At 45.5% G+C, this 25,354-nt stretch overlaps 1 protein-coding gene across 1 annotated transcript in view; it reads right to left on the bottom strand.

Annotated features, from left to right (window-relative positions):
- ADCY8 (adenylate cyclase 8) overlaps positions 1 to 22,593 on the bottom strand; it is a 132,667-nt gene extending 110,074 nt beyond the window's left edge. Inside the window, 2 exon segments of the mRNA XM_050892925.1 lie at positions 21,644 to 22,256; positions 22,310 to 22,593. Of these exon segments, the coding sequence (XP_050748882.1) occupies positions 21,644 to 22,256; positions 22,310 to 22,593 (897 nt within the window).
- Positions 22,594 to 25,354: the final 2,761 nt, after the last annotated feature.

The following is a 25,354-nucleotide window of genomic DNA, read 5'->3' as shown; positions in this document are numbered from 1 at the left end:
AAGCAGTCCATGGCAGTCAGGGTAGGTTAGGAAACTGTTGAAGAGATGGTATTCCCCTGCTCATTGCCGAGAAGAGAGTGTCAAGCAGCTGTGGAGTTTCCCTTTCTGCAATTCCATATTTCAAATTCATGAAGCTCAGTCTGACACTAAAATTTTCCCTACACTTTTTCTATGTGGAAGTCGATCTCCCTTACAAGCTGCAGATTTACTGTTCAAAACAAATATCAAAGTAATTACGTTCAATAGAAGCCACATTCCATTTAAAGCCACTAGAGAAATAAATTACTCCCAATAAAGGTTACAGCATCTAAACAAAGATTTATAAGAAATTAATCTGAAATGGGGAAGCACACTCACAACCTCCTAGATACTAAGAATTAAAAATAATTCCTGGGTTTTTTTTGAAGCAACCCTTACCAAATGCTAATTTTTCCCCTTGCATTGCATACATGGCTATCTGAATTGTAAATAACTGTCTCGCGATTCAGATGTACCAGTATTGGGGGACCAGGCATTAGACATCATAGATAACTTTTCAGTGACAAAAAATTCCAGCTGACACCCAGTCTGGAAATGTCTGAGAGCATCACTGAGTTTTAGGGTGAGCCTGGACACCCTAAAACTTGGACCTCCAAAGTGAAAGTCACATTTGGAAATTTTCCTCAAATTATCTCAGTAGTTCTGCGTATGTCAATGCAAGATAGCCAAGGCAGAAGAACTCCTAGTACTTCCCTTAAGAGATTATACAACTGAATAGGAATAATGGCAGAAAAAAAAAAAAATCATCAAAGCTGCTTTGCAACATTGGAAAGAGTTTAACTACGTTTTAAGGAAAACAGAATTAAGTAGTCTGCATTTCTGCTAAGTGAATTTGGGGTGGTGTTCTGCAAAGTGTTTTTATTGCTCTGGATAATGGCTCTTATCCGAAGTAGGATGTCAAAACTGAGTGAGAAATAATTATGTTTGTAGGGATGACAACAGTTCATCTTTTCTGGCACACTTCATCATTGCTGTTTTCGTCTGATCAAATGTATGCATGTCCCAGCAATTACCTGCAGTAGGTACTCCATGTCTCTTCCCAATGGAACTGGCAATCATCATGATTTGTGTACAGGTGACCCTACTTCGATGCATTCTGTGGAGTTATAACAACAGACTGCACAAGAGAAGCTTTTCATTTTTCTTCCTAGCTATGTTAGGCCGGGTCATATGTGTCTTCCTCTGAGTTATCAAGCTGTGGCCATAGGTGGAAGAAAGAAGCAAGATTTTGCACATCATTTTTCCCGTTTGGTATTACAATGGAAAAAGAAAGTAATAGCAAAATGTAATGATCCTAAATTACTCTTGGACTCTTTATCAAGAAATAAAGACAGCCTTATGAAAGCCATTCCAGGCCGGGTGAGAGTGAGACTAATACCTATTAAAAAGTAAATTAGTTTAACTGAAATAGTACTGAAAATACTGGTAATAAAAAATAAATGAGGGATATCATAGTGTTGACTGCCCTTTTCCAAACAACCCTTGTCCTTCAAAGCCTGCTTGTACTCTGATGGGAAGCTCTGCTGATCAGCTGTTTGTGTTAATCAGTTATACCTGCTGGCAAAAAACCACCCCCCACAGCTGTTCTTTTTTTTAAACTATTCACCCCAAAAAAGCCAAAACAGTGCTGGAAACAATGGCTTTTTACACTTTATTATCAGCATTTTTAACTAAAAGCCAATGGCAAGGCTAAATTTTTCCCACAGTTGCACCTCGAAGTGGCTGTCATTTTACATAGGTGTCATTGGAGATGGAATTTGCCCGTTGAATCTACAGCTGATTGATGCGTGAGACAACAAGAATAGACTTATAGTTCCCAGATCAGGCTGTAGGTTTGCTAGCCCAGAAATAATACGGAAAATATCTCCTCTCTCCAAATTTCCCATTATGGCTGCTCTGCTTCCATTTTAAATTATTTTTGGAAAAGTGACCTGAAAACCCCAATGAAAGCAATTTGATATTCCCTGTGTTTACTTTTTCCCTCAGGATCTCCTTTTGTTGTTGACTGTGATGATCCTCTGAAAACCAAGAAAAGACAGAACTCAGCAATGTCATTTTTGGAGTCTTTTCCTAGCAAAATGTTAAAAAAAAATCAACAAAAACCCCAAACACCTACTTTCTCAGCTATCCCTGATGCTAACGTTGGGCTGTAAACATGGCGGATCATAGCACCTGAAGCTTGCCCTTATTTTGGAGAAATCTTGGGTAGCATAAAGGTAGTGGATTGTTGTCTGACTTCAGTGTACACAGAATTTCAGGCATCCTTAACCACACTGAGAACCAGTGCTGATATGACCTTGGGAGACCGCAGGAAATGGAGAGCCGTGAAGATATGGATGAACCTGCAAGGAAAACTTTAGGATGGTTGGGGATGGGGTAATAGGGCCCAGGAGCCTTTGTCCTCCAGAGCTGAGCTGAACACACCTTAGGCACAGTGGAAGACATGAATCACTCAAGGTTAAATGGGAATTTTATTGATAACTATCTAACGTTACCCAATATTCTCTTTAAGTCTGCTTTATCTCAAATTTTTTAACTCTCGATTAGAAACTATCCTGGAGAGAAAATAGGGAAAGGACGTGGGAGCAAATGGAAAAGTACCAGACAAAAGCCAGGAGAGGCTACGACATTCCAGACCAGCTGGATTAAAACTTTATCTCAGAGAGTTAGGCGAGGACAAACATTTTCCTTTGTGAAACCTGTGGGTGTTGTTTTGCTATTAGTCACGGTGAATGCTCCAGTGTGGTGAGCTAGAAGTCGGACTGACATCAAAAGTACAGAGAGTGCTGCGGGAAAAAGTTGATTCAGTCCTTTGGCTGGCAGAATACGCCACAGACAAATAATGAAGGATTAGGTTTCTTCTGCCACTTTGCTAGCAGAGGAGACATATAGCGCAGGATTCATTCTGCATTGACACTGGTGTGACCTAGGACTAATTCCTTTGAAGGCAGTGGCTTATTCTGGTATAAAACAAGGATGGGATTAACATCAAACCCTGATATTTACTGTGGGCCAAATTCTCCCTGCCTGACAATACAAGCCATGCCTTTGTTTTCACTGCTTGTGTAAGCATGAGAAATAGAAACTGGACTGTTTGTGGAATATTAAATAAATGATACAAGACAAAACAACCGCTGTCTCTGATGATGACTAATGAATCCTGCTGATACCAGTGAGAGCTGCTGAAGACTATTAAATCTTAATGGACATAAACTAGCAAGAGAAGCCCCCCAGATGGTTTACATCAGGATAGCTGTGTATAAGTTCATACACGGTTTGATCCAATGCACAGCCATGAATGCTGCCCACATTTTTGCAGTTCAGGTTGTTTAAAGGCACCCACTCAGGAGCAAGGTCAGTCTTAACCTTCTCACACAGAACCTCATTGGCTTCAAGGGGAAATTTGCTTGGGCAAAGCAGTGTTTGGTCTTAGTGAGTGTTTAGCTCATGTATCTACTATTTAGATCAATGTAGCAGCAGTCATGATACATAAACATTGCTCTCTTAGGAGCACTTAGCAGATGAGTGCTTGAAAAGAAATTGTGTGTGGCCTTGGACATGCTGGGATATAAATAAAAAGGCTGACAGTGCTGTGTTTCATGGCACAAAAACCATCCCAGATTTTAAGTCAAGAATTAGCTGACAAAGTGGATTTCTTACTGGAATTTCAGGCGGCGGAGAGAACATTACTTCTGAGCCTTAAAAAAGAAAACCAAAGACAATCAGTTTTATAAACTGATCTTCCCAATTGGTTGGTGTTTTTTGGAAGCCAGACAGCACTAATAGTTAAATCTATGAAAGGGCTCAAGGAGAAAGGGCACAGTTAATGACAGGGTGAGACATTTTCTATTGTTTAATGCTTGATCCAAAGCATGTTCTGTTTGATGGAGATATGCCTGCTGGCTCTGATGGCTTTTTAAGCAGTTTCCTCCAACAATCTTGCTTTGTTAGTTATCAGAACACAAGTGAAATGAAGTGTTTCAGATATCCCAGGGAATTGCTTATGTCTCCTTCTTGACAAAAATTTGAATTTTTTTTCCCTAGAAGGATGAAATCAGTTCTTAAAGTGTAATTTCTGCCACCCAGCCAGTCAGTACAGTGGTCAGATACACCCTTTCCAAGGTATGTACAAATGTTTCAAACTACAAAAAATTTAGAATTTCTGTTCTTAAAGGAAAATAAGGCCGCAGGCAGGCCCCACTGTTCAAGTTCTTTTCTTTTTGTTTAGTTAGTGCGGTGCTGAAAGCAATTAAAACCATGCCTATAGAGAGCACTACAAACATGCTAGTTGTCGATATTAAGCTGATATCTGATGGCCAACACTGTACAGTAACCACATGTGTAACCTATACTCAATTCTGGGTAAAAACAAGAATAAGCTCAAATGACTTTATGTTGCCCTCCTCATGAACATCCACATCCATTTGTTAAAGTCAGCTCGATTAATCATTATGTGAGCATAAAACTAACATATCCTTGCAATAAACACACAATATAGCTGTATCATAAATAACTTTTGTCATGCATTCTGGCCTTCTTTCTTGCCTTCTCACATGTTCCTATGTATTACTTCCACAAAGAGTTTATAAAAAAGAGAAAATGTCTAAGTCATGCCAATTATTTTTTAAGGAGAAAAATATTAATTAAAAAAGTAGAACCAGTCAGACTAAATACTTTACAAGATGATACTAAAAAAAAAAAAATTTGGGAACAATATCTGGAGACAGGCAAGACAAATCTGGAGAACCAGAAAAGTTCTATGAAGGGCTATTTGAAAAAATTTCTTTAATGAAAACCAAAATGTGTGTGGGTGTGTTGAAAATTTTTCAGTGCTTGGCAGATTATATAAAAAAACCCAACCCTCACATTTTTTTCTCTTTCTCTAGTTAGTAGTAAAGAGGTGCAACTACTGCATTTCTGGGCAACTCAGCCTTGTAGGTGTGCAAATGTCTTTCTTAGACTAGTACAACTCCGGTGGCACCCAGAAGGGAAAATGTGGTTACCTAGAGATATTTAAGATTCAGAAGACACCTATAGCATGTGGGCAGCATATGGTAGCTCTCAGCTTCCAGTTTCCACTGAATTCAACTGGAAACTGAAATGGAAGAGTCATTGCCACTCAGAGTTGCAAAATCCCTCCTCTGGGAGATGAGGGCTCCTGCTGACCTCAGTATTCAATAAAAACTCTTTGCTGGATCACAAGGGAAGACATTGCTGATCTGCAGGACTTGCAATTGTGAGAAGTGGTAGCTCAGGAGCCAGTCCAGTCCAGGGCTTGCAGGAGCACAGCAGTACCACTGCATTTGGATGGGATCATCCAGACATTCCTGGAAAAACGCATCCTAATCCATAAACTGTCAATGTGCGTATCTTCAAAATTATTGTAATGATAAAAAACCCAGGATGACCTACCTCTACCTACCACCTTTCTTTCACTAAGAAGAACAAGAGCACTTGTATTTCACACATGTGTTTTATACCATCCTCTACTCTGAACAGAAAATCCAGCATGAATTTGCAAAGTATTCATCTTTCAAAGAGATCCCTGTATCTGGCAGGAGTAGAAATTTTGTCTAAAAATCTTTCATTAAAGGTTTCTGTATAGTTGCTCTGAACTGCTGATACAGATTTTGTAGTCAGGAAATAAAGGCATTTTGCTGAAAGACTGAATTGCCCTTCACAACATGAAAAATGTGATTAAAATATCTTGGCAAGGTCAGAGTTTATTGCCCTTGAAGAGAACATTAGCCACCATGTTCCCTGAATTACAATTGTGTGCTGCTAAGGCCTTTTTCTTTATCAGAGAGGAAGGAAACATTTTGTGGCTGTTCAAAAGTAAAAACTCAATTCCCTGCTTTCCGGCAGGTTGGGGTGCTTGGCCCTAAGCAAGGTGCTGTGCTACTCCAGCGACAGAAAACAGCCTCAGGTCTAATGGACCCATTGTGGGTGTTATACAAGGAGAAACTTTGCAACAGACAAACTATCCCATGAGGGTCCCCAGTGGGTAGGGTGGATATAGATGCAAAGGAAGAGCCAGGACTCTTCCGCCTCTTCACAATGCTCCAGCTACTCAGCAAGCATGAACTAATCTCTATACTTACTTCTGGCACTGTATGCCTATGTTGTTTCCATTATTTTCATGTGTACCATATATCTAAGAATAGTTCTGAAGTCAGCTGTAGTCCCAAAGATTTCAGAGACAATATCCATATCTTTTAATGTGCACAGGTACTTGCATACTTTGCTTCGAGCAGGAACAACCAGGAAAATTCTTATTCTTTGTAATTAAGTGCCATATGCACCACAAACAGAATCTACAATAATGGTGATCCTCTGAATATATTTATATATTTATTTTATATATCTAAAAATAAAACAGATCAGACCAGGTTTACGAAATAAGAGGAGGAAGATTGAAGTTCAATTAAAATGAGCTGATGATGACCTGAAAAATATTTTTCACTGTGTAAAAATGGCCCCTCTTTATTCAGCAGATTCACTCTTTGCTGTTTCTTTGCCTTCAACAGGATTTTGTTGATAATACAGTCCTTTCACCAGCTGTTAGCCTCTTGGAACAGACAATTAGATTCTGTCATTTTCTTGCACCATCAGCAGTATCATTGGCTAATGGTTGATCAAACATGTCCTTAGCAAACCACAGTTATAAATCCTTGAAGCTGTGGCATTTCAGGCTACATAAACGAAGCTAGTTCAGACTAATCCATCAGCCTCAGTGTAGCAATCATTAGAAATACAAAATGGTTTCCTTCTTTGGAAACTGGAGGTTGAGAACACTTTGCATCATAGCCGGAATTAGGAGCCAGTATCATTTAATTATAGAAGGTAGGGCATGAGAGGACTTTGACAGGTCATTTAGCCCATGCTCCAGGTCCTGGATATTATCTAAATCACTCCTAAAAAAATGCCTCACTAAACTGCTTAATCATACCTCAGGGTAAAGCCTCCCTAGCAAAATGAGGTTATTTAAGTTATTGTTACCAGGTTATTGTTACACGGTTTCTCCTACTATCTAATGTAAATATTCCTTGTAATAACTTAAGCCCATCATCTCTTGATAACTCCAGATGAAACAAAAACCAATTAATTTCTTCCTCTCTGTAGCAACCCCTTCCATATTTGAAGGCTGTCATGGTCTCCCTTCAACTTCCTTTTCTCTAGAGCAATCCTCTTCCTACAGAAGCAGTGAAAATGAGCAGTATTCATTGCAACTGAGAACAGTGTGTTTAAAGATCGTCAGTGCTTTGTTGAGAGCTTAGTTTCTGGCTTTTTAAAAGAAGGATAGTGTCAGTTGCTCAAAATATTGTCCTGGCATTGCCGGACTGCCTAAGGGTAAACCTGCCTCTACCTTTCTTTGGCAGCTAAGACTGTTGAGAAAGCCACAGGGAGACCACAGTTCACACAAAGGTTTATCTGATACCTCCTAACACTTATGAAGCAATCTGACCATCTGAAACTGAGTGGTTGGTACAGATGGAAGAGCTCTTTTTGCTGGTGGAAGGAAAGGACATGTATTACTGATATTCTTCAAACTCTCCCACCTCTAATATTGCACATACCACAGAGATCTGGCGGGTGGAGAGAGAATTGTTCCCCAAAAGAAGCACGGAATGTGCGTGTGCCTGACGTTTGCTGTAAGTGCTCTGGGACTGCCTGATGTCACCAGATGGGGATGGGGAAAGCAAGGATGCTGCTTTAAGCTCTGGACCATGTGATGGTGATAAGCCCATAGAACAACTCTCACAAAGAAGTGATGTACCAGGTCAGGTGATGACATGTGGTGGACTTAGTAGTGTTAGGTTTACAGTTGGACTCTATCATCTTAAGGGTCTTTTCCAACCTAAATGATTCTATGATTCTGTGATACAGGTCTTAACAGCAGTTAAGTCCCACAGTAGGACTCAAGGCTGGAATGGACTGAAGTGAGTGCAGAAGGCACGGCACGTATATTAAACCAGGTCTCACACTGCAATCACAGGAGCTGTGCCCTGTGCTGGCTGTGTGTTTGCTTCAGGCTGGATTTGGAGATGCTAGTCATGCCCTCCAGATCCTCAGTAGATCTTTGGATCTGTCTACTTGAAACAATACCTGTACTGCTATCACAGAATCACAGAATAAATGGGTTTGGAAGGGACTTCTGGAGATCGTATAGTCAAACCTCCTTCCTCAAAGCAGGATCACCTAGAGCAAGTTGCTTGGGGTCTTATCCAGTCAGATTTTGAATATTTCCAAGGATGAAGACTCCACAACATCTCTGGGCAACCTGTTACAGTGTTCAATCACCCTTAGAGTAAAAAGGGTATTTTTATGTTTAAGTGGAACTTACTGTGTTTCAGTTTGTGCCCATTGACTCTCATCCTGTCACTGGGCACCACTGAGAAGAGTTTGGCTCTGTCTTCTTTACTGCCCCCAGTAACTTATTTATACATACTAATCAGATTACCCCCACCCCACCCCCCAAGCCTTCTCATCTCCAGGCTGAACAGTCCCAGCTCCATCAGCCTTTCCTCATTTGTCAGATGGCCCTTCATAGGCCCTCTCTGGACTCACTCCAGTATCTCCATGTCTCTCCTGTACTGGGTAGCCCAGCACTGGGCACAACACTCCAGATGTGTTTCACTAGAGCTGAGCAGAGGGGAAGGATCACCTTCCTCAACCCACTGGGAATATTCTGCCTAATGCAGCCCAGGAAGCCGTTGGCCTTCACATTGCTGGTTCATGGTCAATTTGGTGTCCACCAGGAACCCCAGGGCCTTCTCTGCAGAGCTACTTTCCAGCTGGTCAGCTGCCAGTCTGTACTGGTGCATGGAGTTATTCCCCTCCAGGTGCAGAACTTTGCATTTCCCTTCTGTTGAACTCCATGATGTTCCTGTCAGCACATTTCTCCAGCCCACCAAGGTCCCTCTGAATGGCAGTGCAATCATCCAGTGTATCAGCCACTCCTCCCAGTTTTGTATTGTCTGCACCGTATAAGACTGCTTAACTCTATTGAGATTGGTGGGAGTTACTGGGACTTAAGGAGTCCCACGAGATACTCTTATAACCACTTAAGTGATTTAAGGAGTCCCTTAGCCTGTAGTGTTGAAAATCTCACTTGCTACCTCCCTGCACTTTTAAGTCCCTAGATCACATTGAAAAATGGGCTCTAGGCAGATGACTAGCCTGGGAATAATTGCTATGACCACCTATATTTCCATGTTTTATAAACCACAGGGTTCATGCAAAGTCTGTGAGAATTTTTTTGTATGTGTGTTTATGATTTGGATTTTTAATCCTTTCCTTATTTGTAGGATGCTCTAGCATTTTCTTTCTTTGTCTGAGATTTCTTGAATTGTCATTATATGGTAAAGGCCACTAAGACCTGACTAAGCACCTTGCAAGTTCTCTGCAAATCTGCAACTGCTGAATCCTTATTGCTGTTAGCCAAAAGACAACAGTTTGATTTTCAGATTATAGTTTGAGTTTTAATGATAGTAATTAGAAAAAATGTCTCTTAATTAATAGTGTGTGTATTTTCCGTTTTTAAATTGCACCTATAAACTCTCTTCAGATATACACAAACTTTAGGAACATAGTAAATACTATTTTGACTTGCAAATGTAATTACTGAACCTGAAAGCAAGTTACCAAAAAAAGAATAAAACATGAAATTCCACAGCATTGCCTTTGCTGAGTATTTGTATCTATCTAATACAAATATATGTAAATCTATGAAGTGGTTTGAACCTTTAGAAATTTAAATATGGGACATTATTCAATTTTAGTAGATATATCGGATGCTTCTGGATTTTAAAAAATCAACTATATCAAGTTTAATTACAGAAGTCTTGTGTTGCAGAAGAATACCAGAAGTCATCTCAAATACTCTTCCTTCCTGTACATCATCAAAAGAGTTCTTAATAAATGACACTTGGATAGACCATTTGTAAATTCAATAAGGAAGTTAGCATGTTCTGGTGCCATGGAAAGCAATCTGGCCAGCAAAAACTTTGTGAGCTGCTTGAAGAGGAAAGAACATCTACCTTAACAATCTTTGTACTAAGCTTCAAGGCCTCAGGCCATCAAACAACTTAAACTTATACCCATCTTCATGCATAGGAGTGCTTTATTGGCATTAAAATAATTGGCATAATGTTAAGATGCATTCTTTCCCACACCTTCTCCAAAGTCACATTACCTCTGAGAGTCCTCTCTTTAAAGATTTTAAATTTTATTGTTTTGATTATTGATGGGATTTGGAGTAACTGAATGCTTACCTTAGATATTCTACTATGGAGGAATAGCAAAGAAGAGTGGCTGTCATCAGACAATGTACCTAACTATCCCTTAAAAATAAGTAGACACAAGTACATTTTTACAGGAAAGAAAGTGATCACTCATTGGAAAAATAATTTCTAAGCATGAAAAGCTATTAAGATTATAAGAAGATTATTGGAGGCCCTGTCATCCTGTACGATCACATAGAAAATGGGAACACTTCATGTATTCTACCATTTCTTGTAGCCTCTCAGGTGGCTAATGAAACATAGCAGACAAAAGAAATTACATTAGCACAAATGAAATACATATAATAAATTATTCTTCTCTTCCCATTATTGTCAACAAGCTGCTATTACTCTAGGGATTGGGGAGAACATGGAAACTATCATAGCATCAATCAGAGTAGCATTTAGCTACATTCTGGAAATGTCAAAAAAATTTTTACAGTAATGTCCTTGGGCAAGATTCATGACTTAAGTTCTGCCTAAGTCTCAAAGAACAATTTTGACTGGCTACTCTCAAGGGCCTTCAGATCTTGGAGGAATCTACTATAAATCTCTCCGTCCATTTTGGGATATACTTCTCCCTTAATGCTTCAAGTGCAGGCTACTATATAGATTCATAGAATCATTTAGGTTGGAAAAGATCTTTAAGATCATTGAGTCCAAGCGTAAACCTAACACTGCCAAGTCCACCACTAAACCATGTCCCTAAGCGCCACATCTACACCTCTTTTAAATACCTCCAGGGATGGTGACTCAACCACTTCCCTGGGCAGCCTGTGCCAGTGCTTGATAACCCTTTCGGTGAAGAGATTTTTCCTAATATCCAATCTAAAGCTCCCCTGGTGGAGCTGGAGGCCATTTCCTCTTGTCCTATCACTTGTTACCTGGGAAAAGAGACCAACACCCACCTTGCTACAACCTCCTTTCAAGTAGTTGTAGAGAGCGATAAGGTCTCCCCTCAGCCTCCTTTTCTCCAGACTAAACAACCCAGTTCCCTCAGCTATTCTTCATAGGACTTGTGCTCTAGACCCTTCACCAGGTTTGTTGCCCTTCTTTGGACACACTCAATGTCTTTCTTATAGTGAGGTGCCCAAAACTGAACACAGTATTCAAGGTGCGGCCTCACCAGTGCCGAGTACAGGGGGACAATCACCTCCCTAGTCCTGCTGGCCACACTATTTCTGATACAAGCTAGGATGCTGTTGGCCTTCTTGGCCACCTGGGCACACTGCCGGCTCATATTCAGACGGCTGTCGACCAACACCCCCAGGTCCTTTTTTGCCAGGCAGCTTTCCAGTCACTCTTCCCCAAGCCTGGAGCATGGCATGGGGTTGTTGTGACCCAAGTGCAGGACCCGGCACTTAGCCACGTTGAACCTCATACCATTGGCCTCAGCCCATCGATCCAGCCTGCCCAGATCCCTCTGTAGAGCCTTCCTACACTCAAGCAGAGCAACACTCCCACCCAACTTGGTGTTGTCTGCAAACTTACTGAAGGTGCACTGGATCCCCTCATCCAGATCATTGATAAAGATATTAAAGAGAACTGGCCCCAGTAGGCTTAGCACCTTGATCAGGCAAACCAAGTATACACCTCCCACTCAGCTTCATTGCAATTCAGAGGACAGGCAGGCGAGGAGGCTGCATCCCTGCAGTGCACTAAAGAGCATCGAGGAATGTCTTTGGAATGCAATCATCTATGCTGTTAAACCATCAGAACGGTTACAGGCACTGTTCTGGCCATGGTCAACCAATCCTCCCTCCGCAGTTCCCACGTGTAGTTCGGCAGTCGTCATAGACCTGCTTTTCCTACCTCACAGGTTGGATGCAGGCATCCTATTTGGGAGGAGTTAATATAGCTATAGCTTTTGGGGAGAAGGATGGACTGAATCCTGAAATGTGTCCTGACTTTGCTTAACTCTTTGGGCAGCACAGAGCTCAACCTGAGACATACAATCTTCAGATAATTTCACTCAGTGCCCAGGAAGGAGGGAATTTCTTCTTGCTCAAGAGCTTACAGCATTTGCACGAGGATCAGGACTTGATTTCTGGTTTTCCCTCAGTTCTAGGTGAGGCAGTTTGAATCTATGGATCTCAATTCTAGGAAAGAGACCTACTAAGGCAACAAATTAATCAAGGTGGGAATCTTCTCCATTCCTCTCATTGACACTGATCCACTGCATGGATGTGAAAGCAAGAAGCATGGGGTCACAAGGAGGCCAGCTGAGGAGGTGTCTGGCTCTGCAGCCCAGTGCTGCAAGCACAGCCTTGTATAAACTATATGGCATCTACTTTAAAGTCCCCTCAGCACAGATGGACTAATGTAAAGGGATCTTGGAGTCACTGATGATTGGGCTAAAGTAGAATAGAATAGAATAGAATAGATTAGAATAGAATAGAATAGAATAGACTATTTCAGTTGGAAGGGACCTACAACGATCATCTAGTCCAACTGCCTGACCACTTCAGGGCTCACCAAAAGTTAAAGCATGTTGTTAAGGGCATTGTCCAAATACTTCTTAAACACTGACAGGCTTGGGGCATCGACCACCTCTCCAGGAAGCCTGTTCCAGGGTTTGACCACTCTCTTGGTAAAGAAATGCTTCCTAATGTCCAGTCTAAACCTCCCCTGGTGCAGCTTTGAACCATTGCCATGCATCCTGTCACTGGATCCCAGGGAGAAGAGATCAGCACCTCCCTCTCCACTTCTCCTCCTCAGGAAGCTGTAGAGAGCAACGAGGTCACCCCTCAGCCTCCTTTTCTCCAAACTAGACAAACCCAGGTTCCTTAGCCACTCCTCACAGGACATGCCTTCCAGCCCTTAAGAGAATTATGTGGAACCAGGTCTTTTAAAAAAGAGTGAAGTTATATGCAAACATTCCCACTACATTCAATGTATTCACTATTTAACAAAAAATGTGTGTGGCTGACAAGTCAACACAGTATTCCTCTTTTAATGCATCATGGAAAGTGATGGGCATGTTTTGCACAAAAATCTCAAAGCAATTGAACGTATTAGTCACATATTACAGCAACTGAGAAAGGCAAATTTTCAAATCAAATGAAGCACAGAAACATAAAGTGATGTGTGGGGGTCAGCACAGGCCAATGATAAATTTAGTGATGAAATGGGAATGATCTTCATTCCCAGTCCCTAGCTGAAATCTGTGGTGAATAACACTCCTTCCTCTAAAAGAATATGCATGTCTGGCACATTAAATTAGATCCACACTAAGCAAGTGTGGGATGATTTCTATGTCAATTATAACCCTATCTATTATGCTTATGAAGATTATTAATACTAGTAAGCATTAGAGATACTTTCATGTGACAGAGAATCACAGGATAAAAGAATGTGTATATCTAGATCTTGTACAGTTTTTTGACTAACTGCCATAAGATCCAAGTAATTTCTTTACCTAAGATCCTTACTCCAGAGTTATAAACCACCTGGTACACAGTATAATATCATGTAGTTCTTCTGATTGATTTTCCTGGTTATTATTATTTCTTATTTGCATTGTGATGATACCTCTGGATTGATGGATGAGGCTCCTACTGTGGTAGAACTAAAGCAAGCAGCACAGAATAGATAGCTCCGTCCCTGAGTAGCTCCCAGGTAAACAAAGCAGCAGAGTTTCAACAAAGGAGAAATAATAAAGTGCCTGGAGACCAGATCCCTCCAAAGAAACAAACTGATTTTCCTAATTAGGATTCTGCCACTGTTGAGTGCTTCCACTGATTTCAGTAAAGAGTGATTTCTGCATTTTATTTTTAAGGGACTGTGCTGTTAAAACAAAGGAAAGTAAAGATACTGAAAAATCCAGAACTGTAAAATAATGATTAAATCAAAACTGAAAAGAAAATTGAGGTAAAAGAATTAAATCATTAAACTCATTCAAATAGTATTTCATTTATACCAGGGGCTACTGTTCTCTAGATTTAGATTAAGAGCATCATATAAAATTATAACATTGACGTCAGACTGTTTGGGAGAAGTACAATTATTTGTTGGGGTTGTGAAAAAAAATTGTCTTGGGTTAGTTTGGCTTTTTTTTTACACTGATATGCTTCAGCTGCTTCTCAGACTGCAGCAATGGTTAATTAATGAACTCAGCAGCCTTCCTCTCTCCTCTAGGGCTAACTGCGTGAAACCTTGCAGCAGAAGAAGCTGGCAAATGAAATAGCAGCACTCCTTAAAATAGTTGCTAATGAACAAAACTCGCATGATGAAATATTACTCTGTCAGCCAATGGCTGCCTGGCTTTGCAGTTCACCCTGTGTACGTTTCCCGATACTTTTTATTCTAGATTAGGCAGCACCACACTGGTATCTCTGTCTGCAGACCTGGGTGTTTGGAGAGATAAGAGTGACAGCGCTCATTCTGAGAGATTCCTGGAGGAGCTGGATGTCCGTGTTTGTTCTTTTTCAGAAGAAATGTGGATTCAGAGCCACGCTTTCCCTAAAGAGGGTCCTGAGAAGTGATCTTCTTGGTTCACCTAAAAATCCTAACATCTGTGGGATTCTTTATATGACACTCTGTGGGCTTTAAATAAGGTCCCTAAATCAAGCTGTTGGGAGTCTCTGAGTCAGTCAGACCCTAATAAGATCCCTTAGTAAGATCCTTAATTTCAAGAAATGCTAAGTACTTTTTGTGCTCGATCCCTTTTGAACAGCCAGGTCTCTTTTATCCCTGGTTTGAATGAGTGAGGCGGGTGCCAAAATGCTCAAGATTCACTGCACCACTAACTCAGTGATTTGCATTCATCTCCCTCCTTGGGCCAGATTGCAACTCTACAGTCCCTTTTGCGCTGGGGATGGGTACAAGCTGCACTGCACCAAGAACAGAGCAAGTGAAACAGTTTGTCTCTGAAGGAAGGGCTAGATGAAAAAAAAACCTCAGAAGCCACAAAGCAAGGTCCTTGTGCACCTCATTTGCAGACACATGACTACTAAAGTTTAAGCTAGAAGCCTATGTTGAATGCCACCATGCTCTTACAGATCCTTACACAACATGCAAAAAGAATCTAATGTCTCAGATATTGAATATAAAATAGCCAGCGTGACGAATGGGAGGAGAGCTAACTAGGAGGGAACTATTAAAGACATGGAGTATGTCTTAAACCTCATTTTTCCCCAGGATTTAGAGATCCACTGTGAAGTTTTTCCCCTATACTTGGGCTTCTCAGCCCCAAGCCCCCTTCCCCTCCACCCCTGAGGGCACTGCCTATATCTTCTTGTTCAAAAGCTGGACAGGGACTATCATTGTCTTTTAAAGCAGCTATATATCTTCTGTATAGCAGCACAATGACTGGAGGCTCACCCCTCATTCAATATCTCCTGCCTCCCGAGGAAATGCTCTCCCTGTAGGCTGTATTTGCTTTTGAGGAGCTGGAGGGGCAGCAGATAAGGAGGGAGAGAAATTCTCTGGGGAAGCTGCACTACTCTGAAAAAGAGATTCAGGATTCATCGGGTCAGAGAGAGGGGACCAGAGTGTACAGCCTTCTGGTTGGGACATGTGCTTGAGGGAATGATTTAATAGGATTATATAAAACACTAAAATGTTCAGCAAGGACATCACCAGAGATGAATTCCTTAATCAGTTGGTTACAGAGTCATGATTATTCTTTTTTTCTTTTTTTGGCCTGTTGGTTCTTAACTTTTTATCTTCCCAGAAGAACAGCTGTGCTCGGAATGGGGGAAGGTTTGCTTTGGAAACTCTCTGGTGAGGTAAAAGAGGTGGATTTCAACGCCCTCTGGGGAAAAAGGGATTTAAACCTTGGTCTGCCACATCCCAGGAACATCTTTATCACCTCATTTGTTACACAGGGGAAGAGCACAATCCCCTTTTCATCTGGCTTTGACATCAGGCTGGCACAGTATGTATAGTACAACCGCAAAATGTGTTCCCACTAGAATAGTGTTTGGATTCTGGCTAGGCTGCGTGGTAACTTTAACACTGAGTCATTGAGGCACTTCACGGGATGCTCAGAAACAGAAGTGCAGTTAAGTGCAAGAAGACTGCACTTAAAGAAATGTGATGTTAGCAAGGTGCCTGCAGGGATGGGGTACTAGGCAGGAGCTGATTAAGGGTTTTCAGGTTTGGAGTTTCCATCAGTCTAAGCGTCACTTTAAAAGCTTAATTCCTTTCTGTTTACTAAATTTCACCTTTTACATGAAACACTCTAGTTTTTCTTGTGCTTAGCCAGCTATTCTGGAAATAAGGAAAATGAAGGAAGGAGTCCTTCCACTCCCCACCTTCTCTGCCCTCTGTAAAGAGAAGAATCCATTAAACAGTTCTAGTTTTGTCCTCTTCTCTTTCCTGTTCAGATCACATCATTGACAGGGCTGAGAAGTGCAGTAAGAGGATGGAATGGAGATGTTTATCCCCTTCAGTCTTCTGTACAGGCTAATAAGGATCATTCCAGCGTGATCTGCTGTTAACTGTCAGCTGTAAGTGCGCTGCTCCAGTGTGTGATTATTTTGCATTAGATGCTGCTATTTTAGAGCATATGCCTCTTTCTAGGCCATGAGAAACAACAAGCAAGCAATAAACAAAACCTTAAAAACAACCCAGAAGTGTCCTGACAGCAGAAAGAACGTCACATCAAATCTAGCAAAGTAACTTTCACTGAGAACAAGTGCATTAACTGTTGTAGGCTGAAACTCACTGATAAAAGCAGGTTTCATTCATGTTTCTGCCTGAGTTCCTCCATTTTGGAGGGACTCTCTGAAGGCAATTAATCATCAAATTGTAAATATAACTAATGCATTTGCCCTACTTAGCACAACAATGATGCAGCTGCTTCAGAGAAAAGTGTATCCAATTCTAATCTAATTATGCTGTGACCCACTGATACTGGTCAGGTGATGTTACAGGATATAAAAGGAAACCAGATCATAATCCAGTCTAAAATCACACGATCAGGTTATAAGTCACCCACAATGGACTATGGCAGAAAAACGAATAGTAAATAATGCTATGAAAGCAACCGTAAGGGATCAAGGTGAAGTGTTTTGATTCTGATTCTCAAATGGTAACCAACTTTGAAATATCCTTATACCTTACAGATTTAACAGATACTCTACAAGCATTTGGCAGAAATTTTGAAGAGACGAGTGTTTTGTACATACTCATATACTGATATCTATGATCAGATTTGGGAAAATGCGTAGCTGAAATACGCACGTAAAAGCTGTCAGTTGCCACTGTATAATTATACAGATTTATCTCTATAGGACTCCTTGTGACTTCATGAATTCTGCCTTTTCCTCTATTAATAACCCTGAAAGAGGGTTTGGGGAAAAAAACAAAAGAGCAAAAATCACTGTATTAATTCACAGAACTGCCTAGACTTGGAAAGACAGACGCTAACAAAGGGAAAAGAATGAGCTTCCCCTGTCTTGGTATTACCCATTTCAAGGTTATTTCTAAATGTATTTTTAACGCTTTATTTAATATGTGTAATTTAGGACTTGATCCTTCAAGGTATCCCTTATGCAGGTGACTTACTCACAAGAGTAGGCTTACTGACTCCGGTGGAATTTACTCACGTGAGTGAAGAGTGCACAGGCAGAAGATTAAAATCCAGAGTATGTTTGTAGCTTACATAATTCCAGGCCTGTCAAAATTCATATTTATATTATCATCTGCCTATGTTACATAACACTAAGGAGCTCTGAGTTGTTTGTTCTTCCCCATATGCCTGGAACACATATATGGTCTTAGAAATTTTGGATTGTATACTACATTATCACCAAGGAAAAAGTAAGAATGAATGTAATACAAATTAAACTTTCGTTCTGGGGAATGTCAGAGGCAAACACCACCCCCAGGACGGTATCTGACCAGGCACACAAATCAATGCACTTTACTTGTTTACCAGTAAGATCTTGTATTTCTCGTTTGTTTCCTGACAGAATCTTTAGTCAAGCCAGTACCACTGTTGCCTTTACCTAGATCATGGTATCAGGCCCTTTTTTCATGGCTTTCCCCTGGCTGAGCAGCAGCACATTGCTCAGCATTTCAGGCTGGGGTCGGTTGGGTTTAAGGGTGGTCATATCTCCCCAGAAGCACTGAGCACTCGGCAGGACTGAAACTAGTGAGTCTACTTTAAAACAAAAGTGTTTGCTTTAACACAAACCAATTGTGTTTGGCTTTTTTAAAAAAAATGTAATTTCAAGGCAGTCTTTCTTCTTCACCTTCACCTAGGATGGTGGTTCAAATTAATTTTGAGATGCAAGGGAAGAAAAATCAGATGACCTCTTAAGTGTTACTGCAAGAAAAAATGGTGAAGAGTGGACTTTACTTGGATTCATGACAATGCATACTTTGTTAACTTCAACAAATAGCTGAATGAGGCAGTAGTACTGCATGCTTGTGTTCAGCATTACTAATGATTTGAACTGCTTGGGAACATATATATCGATGAAAACTAAGATTAATTAAGAGATTAAGGGAAAACGGATCACAGCACTTGATTTTCCTCTTGTATAAACTGTTGCAACTTTATGAGTTTAGACAGACTTATAACTGATTTATACCCGTGTGACTGAGAAGAGGATCAGAACCATTGTGCCCATGGATACTATCGGGTACAGTAATAAACTGACTCCAGGGTAGACAATTCTTTCTGCTCAGAATTGAATTCAGTATTTTCTCTGCATGAAATCCTGGTCTCATAAAAATCAGTGGAAAACCCATTATCTCTACTACAATCAGAGTTTTACCCTCTGCTTTTTCTTTCAGTGTATACTTTAATTCCTGGTTTTGGTCCAGTGTAAGCAGCTGTCTGCATCCTGAGGCATAGCAAGATGGTCACAGGTATTACTACGTAATCAAATAGTTCATTTAGTCTTGTAAGGCTTCTCTGAAGGGAAGATGCAGTATTTTACCTGGGAAAATAAGCCCTGTGATAAAAGAGAGTGCTTTGCCTGCAAGACCAAGAAATCCGTGTTGTCCCAAAGATTTCCTATATAACCTTGATGACACAGTCATTTAAATTCTCCGTGTTCGCCTGTAAAGTGATAGTTATATACCCTTCATCAGCCGCCAAAGCCCTCATTCTCTAACACTTGAAAGCGCTCTGCAGTTCTCTGGAAGAAATAAAAAACCGGTGCAACACCACAAAGTAACGACGCGGGGCTGCGCCTCTCCCTGGGCGCCGGGCCCGGCTCCCCCCCAAGCCCCTCGGCCGAGCCGTGACCCGCGCGGTGAGCACACAGCGCCTGACGCCGGCCGGCGCAGAGGGTGCGCAGCGCCGTGCGCGGGGGCGCAGCCGGCGGGGGCCGCGGCCCGGCGCGGAGGGCGGGGGGCCGGCGGGCAGGCTGCCGCCGGGGCCGCTGGAGGGAGCCCTCGGGCCGCGCAGCGCCGCGCCGGTTTCAGCACCGCGCCGGCGGACAGCGCCCGGGCGGCCGCGCTCCGCGCCCCGCGCATCTGCCGCGGAGGGGGGCGGGCGGGCAGCGCCGCCCGCGGCGGGTGCGCTGCGGCCGTGCGGGAGGGAGCGGGTCCCCGTGTCGTCGTCCCCCCCCCCCCCCTCCGAGCTCCCCCCCTCGCAGCGGGGTGGGGAGCAAACCCCCGGGGCGGGGAAGGGTCCGGCCTCTCCGATCGCGGGCTGGAGGTAAAGGGCCGAAGCGGCGCGCAAGTAGGCGACGTTAAGTGGGCTCTGGGAAGGGGGGAGCCGGTGTAAATCAACACCGACGTGTGGCAAGCTGTGCGGAGCCTGTTAAGGGGATTTATATAGGTAGTTCCTGAAGGCAGTCATCTGTCTGGTAATCTCTCATTGTGCGCCGCTCAAAGGCAGTTCATTCACACAACTGGTGAGGTACCGGGCTGCAAAATGAAGATATTAGTATCTCTCCTGAGAAACGTCTTTGTTAGGAATGTCTGTGGGAAATGCGCGTGTGTGCGCGCGGACTGACTAAACAGCCGTGATACCTGTGCATAATGAGATAGCAGCGCATTACTCATAGCTCCAGGATAGGACATGGAAGTAAATTAAGAAATCAGCATAACTCACGCAGCTTTTGACCCAGCACTAATAGCACCGGCAGCGCATGGGAGTGGGACACGGCGTGCGGCCGCAGTTCATTCATCAGCACATTACCAAGAGCTGGGGAACAGCTCTGCGCAGTCTAATTGTCTCGCATCCACAGAGCTCAGCCAGGCGCAACACGCTGGGGCAGCTTTTCCCGAAACAGGGTGAGCCTGGCTGCTGGGAAGTGAGGTCAGGCAGCCCACAGCTAACAAGTGCGTGGAGGAAGGGGATGGACAGGGGTGGGCAAGGGGTTTCAGGAGGGCCAGGGTCTGAGGGAGGTAGATGTGTCCCAAGAACCATCATCATCAAAACTTCCAGGTGCAAGATCAGCCACTTCCCAGCTGCGCATCCCAGCATTCATGTAAACAACATGCCACCAACAACACATTCCTCTGTACCTTCCCTCCTTTGGGGATTATCTGCCAGTACCTCCACCCCCTTCTCCCTGACTCCCCGGAGCTAGCCAAACAGAGATGATAATCTGCTGCGAAATATCGGTAGCACAGAGCTGTGACAGTCTGGGAAGGGGCGGGGGGAAGGGAGCAGCAAGAATCTCCAGGATTAAGTTGCCCTAGAAAGGCAGTGTTTTCTTGCCTTGCAGGGATGTCGGGAGCTCAGCGCATTCTCACTTTTTTATGGAAGAAGGCAGGTGAGTGTGAAGTCAGGTTAGTCCTGGTTTTAACTCCTCAGACCCATATCTTGCCCGGTGCCTCTCAGCGGTTTGCACTGCACCACCACTCCCCCACGTAACCAGTACTCTTGTCCTAGACATCACTTGTAAGGATGCAGCACAACAATGTGATCATAGAATCATTTAGGTTGGAAAAGACCTTTAAGATCATCGAGTCCAATCGTAAAACATGAGCAAGTAAAATGAGAGATGAGCAGTGGGAGAGTTTGGCCAAGACAGTCATCTCATGCCATGGACCACTAATGGAAGTAAGGGAGGGGAGTGATAAATGACCCATCCTCCCCACTTGCCCTAGGAGCTCCCTTCCCCAAAGCTATTTCAAGGGATAACAGTGAAGTGAATGTACAAGGAGAGGGGACAGAGTGGTCAGGAAGCGTCCCCATCCCCAGCTTGAGGTGAAAACTTGGGACAGGCAGTGGGGGACTGAGGAGGGGGAGAGGAGAAGGTTGCATTTTGCCTATGGTCTCCCCTCCAGGTAACGAACCTCTGAGCACCTGAATAAAAGGGAGAGGACCTCTTGGGACACCCCACACCACCTCTCACCCAGAATGATGGAGAAAGAGGAGGATTCCCACCCTTTCCTCACCACGGTACCTGGTTGAGGGAAGTCACGGCCAACCTGGGGATAACCAGCTGCATGACGAGCTGCAGGACAGAGGTGACCAGCCCAGCCAGGATGGCCCAGGTGAGTGGCAGCGGGAGCATGCTGTAGGTTGCAAAAAGCGTGAAGAGCACATAGCCGATGCCGTCCCCAAGGAGGCCACAGCCCAGGCCGGCCGCCAGGATCTGTGTGGCCATGGCCACCCAAGTGACCACACCGCTGTACTGCAGGTAGGTGTACGAGGTCGTGTCCTTCCTGACCACCACTAAGGCACAGATCACCACCTCGATGCCAGTGAAGAAGCCCAAGAGGATGCCCTTAATGGGGTCCATGGGAGCAGAGGCCAGGGTCAAGTGGAGGAACAGCAGGGTCAGCTTGGTCAGCACGTCCAGGATGTTCATGACCACCTCAGATTTGCGCCGCTGGCCCAAGAAGTAGCGCTGGTAAAGGCGCTCCAAGTCCCGAGACTTGAAGGAGTTGCGGAGAGTGGGGAAGATCACCCCGCGATAGGTATAGCCCCAGTTGAGGAAGAAGTCGGAGTTGCTGGGGGCACAGTCCAGGGGCAGAAAGCCCAGGTCCCCACTGCTGCTCGTGCGCTCGGGAAGACTTTGGTGCCTCCGTTGTTGTGGCGCTCACCGCCCAGGCTCCGGCCGGCCGACTGTCGCCGGAGGTGGTGGTGGTGGTGGTGGTGGTGGTGGTGGTGGTGCGGCGGATGGGGGTGGTGGTTGGGGCAGCAGGTCTCCTCGGAGCTGAAGCCCTTGCCCCCACCGCTGCTGCTGCCGCCGCTGCTGCTGCTGTGCTCCTGGATGAAGCGCTGCTCGGTGATGTGGCGCACGGCCGTCTGCCACAGCAGGCGCTGGGGTCTGCCGCTGCCGGGGGGGGTCCTGTTGATGGTGTAAAGTTCATCGCTGTCGCTCAGGCACCGCACCTCCGAGAGCTCCATGGCGGTGACTGGCGGGGGCAGAGCACCGGCGGGGGGGGGTGGGGGGGTGGGGGGGAACTGTCTTTGGGAGGGGAGCGGGGGGAGGGATGGAGCCGCGGGAGAGGAGGGAGGGGATGGAGAAGGGCGGGTGGCGGCGGCGGGGTGGCGGTGGGGGGATCACATTTATAGGCAGGTCCCCGGGTCCGGCGGTTTGGCTGGCGGCGGGGCTGGTTTGCCGCTGGGGTCCGCGGGGCGGCTGCGCCGGCTCAGCGCAGGCGGCCCTCGCCCCGCGCCCGCGCCCGCTCCCGCGGCGCCCCGCGGAGCCACATCCCGCGGAGCCCGGCTGCGGCGCAGCCCCGGCGCCCCGGCGGGCTGGGTGCGCGCCCTCCTCGGGGCGGTGAGCAGGGAGGGAGCCGAGCCGCGGGTCCCGAGAGGAGGAGGGAGGAGCGGAGCATCTACGGGCGCAGCCCCGCTGCCCGGCCGGCGATCCCTAGCCCCATGCGGAGGCTGGAGGCGCGGAGGGGTGGGGGGAGCCGCCTTGCAGAGAGCCGTTCACAGCGGGCAGCTCTTCTCTCCGGGGATCCCGGGGCTCCGCTCCGAGGTCTGGTCCCCGGGAGCTGCTGTAATCCCTGCGGCTGCGGTCAGCGGGAGCCCTGCGAGCTCGGGCGGGAGGGGAGAGGCGGCCGGGTCGCGGGCATCCTCGGTCACGGCGCCGGAGTCGCCGGCCGGGGGCTGCCCGCCCGCATCCCCCCGGCGGCGGGGCATGCCCCGCCGGGCGCGCCGCCCTGGCTCACGGGGCGCCTCTGCCCGGGGGGGGCTCGGGGCTGCCATCCATCGCAGACGCTCGGCTTGCTTGGTAACGAGAAAAAAGGAGGGAAAGAAAGAAAGGAGGAAAAAAAAAAAAATCCCACCAAAACCCAAGCCTAAAAAAAGCGAAAGAGCGGGGAACGAAAATCCCGCCCTAAACTCAGAGCTCTGGGAAGACCGCTGGGAGCATCCCAACTTCTCCGCGGGTCAGGGCAGGGAGGGCTCCGGCTCTGGGGCTTCCCCCCGGCAGCAGGGAGGAGGAGAGGGAGGAAGGGGCGAGGGGCAGGCGCGCAGGGAGCGCGGCGGCTGCAGGGCTGCGGGGAGCCGGCGGCGGGTGCTGCCCCGGGAGCCGCGGGGACCGGCACGGCGGAGCCGCCAGCCGCCGCCGCCGCCGCCGCCGCCGGAGTGGTGCTGCGGGAGGGCGGCCCGGGAGGAGGCAGAGCCCGGCGCGGTCAGCTGATGCCCACGACGTCGGCGGGGCTGCCCGCACCCCCCCTGCCCCGTTAAAGCAGCCGCAGCCGCGGCGCCGGGAGTGGGACAGCGGGCGGCGGTTCGTGGGGGAGCCCGGGGCAGGTTCCCTGGTCCCAGGAGGCTCCTCCGTGTGTCACTTCGGTTTCTACAAGCTGCGCTTCTATAGGTGCCCCGGACTGTCCCGCAGTGCCTAGCAGATTCGCCCATCCGCTACGCTAAGTGAGAGCTGATTCTGAAGTCGGGCACCCCGCTGCCTAGGCACAAGGGAGAGCCGCCTCAGGCCTTTGCTTGGGTGTCAGCGCTCTTGCCCAGGGTGGGGGAGCCTTGGGAACCTCTCCGCCTCTGCCTGGGCAAGCTCAGACCCTCTGAGAAAGGGGCTGTCGCTGCCAGGACTGTGGCTCTAACCATCCTGTGTTAAGTGAGTGTGTTTGTAGGTTTGATGGCTCCTATCCTGTCAGCATTTACATTAAAGCCACTGGATAAATAACAGAAACTAAATAACTCTGTCCCATGCACAGAGACTGGAGTTAGAGCCACTCTGTACTCCCTCATGTTGGTAGGTGAAATTGTCCTTGCTCCTCTGCCTGTGGGCTCTGTCTGTGCCAGCAAACCTGGATGCTTTGTGCACGGTGGCACAGCGTGGAAAAGAGGGGTAGGAGGTATCCGTCTTTACCTCTCCCATCCCTCCTCTGCCCAGAATAAACCTTGTTAAAAAGTGGCTGAATCCTGTCCTGGGGAAAGGCAGTTTTGGAGCTGAAACGCTGCCGCTAGAAGCAGCTGAAACAGAAATAGTCTACACATTAGACTATTGCAAATTAAGGGAGAGGTGTTTTCTTTGTGTTTCAAAAGACAAGAGTGATGTCTGCTGAATTCTTTGAGAGAAATGTGCAGCTGCCTTCTGTCAGCAGTGAGGATGTGTGTGGACAGAGGCACGGCCTGGAAGGGAGCTGTGCTACCCCGCTCAGAGCTCTGGCTTCTGTTGGGAGTCTGGGTGCTGGAACATGGCATGTGATGCTTGACTTTCAGTGGGCCTGAGACTCCATGAACACCACTCTGACTGTCATTATTTAATTCACCTTTTATTATTATTGTAAGGAAGACATGGAGATTTAGGAAGGATTTCACTGATTGTTTCTGTACTTGCACTACAATGGATTTGGGGACTCCAGCCAAGTCTGTGTCCCATGTGTGAAGCAGGTTTTGTACAGATATAAGCAGAGGAAATTCTTGTTCTTGAGAGCCCAGATAAGGAATGAGTGGTGCTTTTGTGAACAGGGATGGGTCTTTCCTGTGGTTCAGCATGACCCTGCTAACCTGGAAAGGGTTAACACTAGTTTCACAATAATAATAGAGACACACATCCTTACTCCTAGATCAATCCCATGGAAATCGCAACACTACTTGAAGATGAAAATGTTACTATAAGTGGGGAAGTCTTATATAAAGACTTTTTTTTTTTTAATAGAAGAAATTATAATTATTAGTGATATTACCCCAGAGCACA

Source organism: Gymnogyps californianus, chromosome 2 (assembly GCF_018139145.2).
Source record: "Gymnogyps californianus isolate 813 chromosome 2, ASM1813914v2, whole genome shotgun sequence".
Lineage (NCBI taxonomy): Eukaryota > Metazoa > Chordata > Aves > Accipitriformes > Cathartidae > Gymnogyps > Gymnogyps californianus.
The sequence above is the reverse complement of the archived record's forward strand: the minus strand, read 5'-3'. Positions and strand labels throughout refer to the sequence as shown.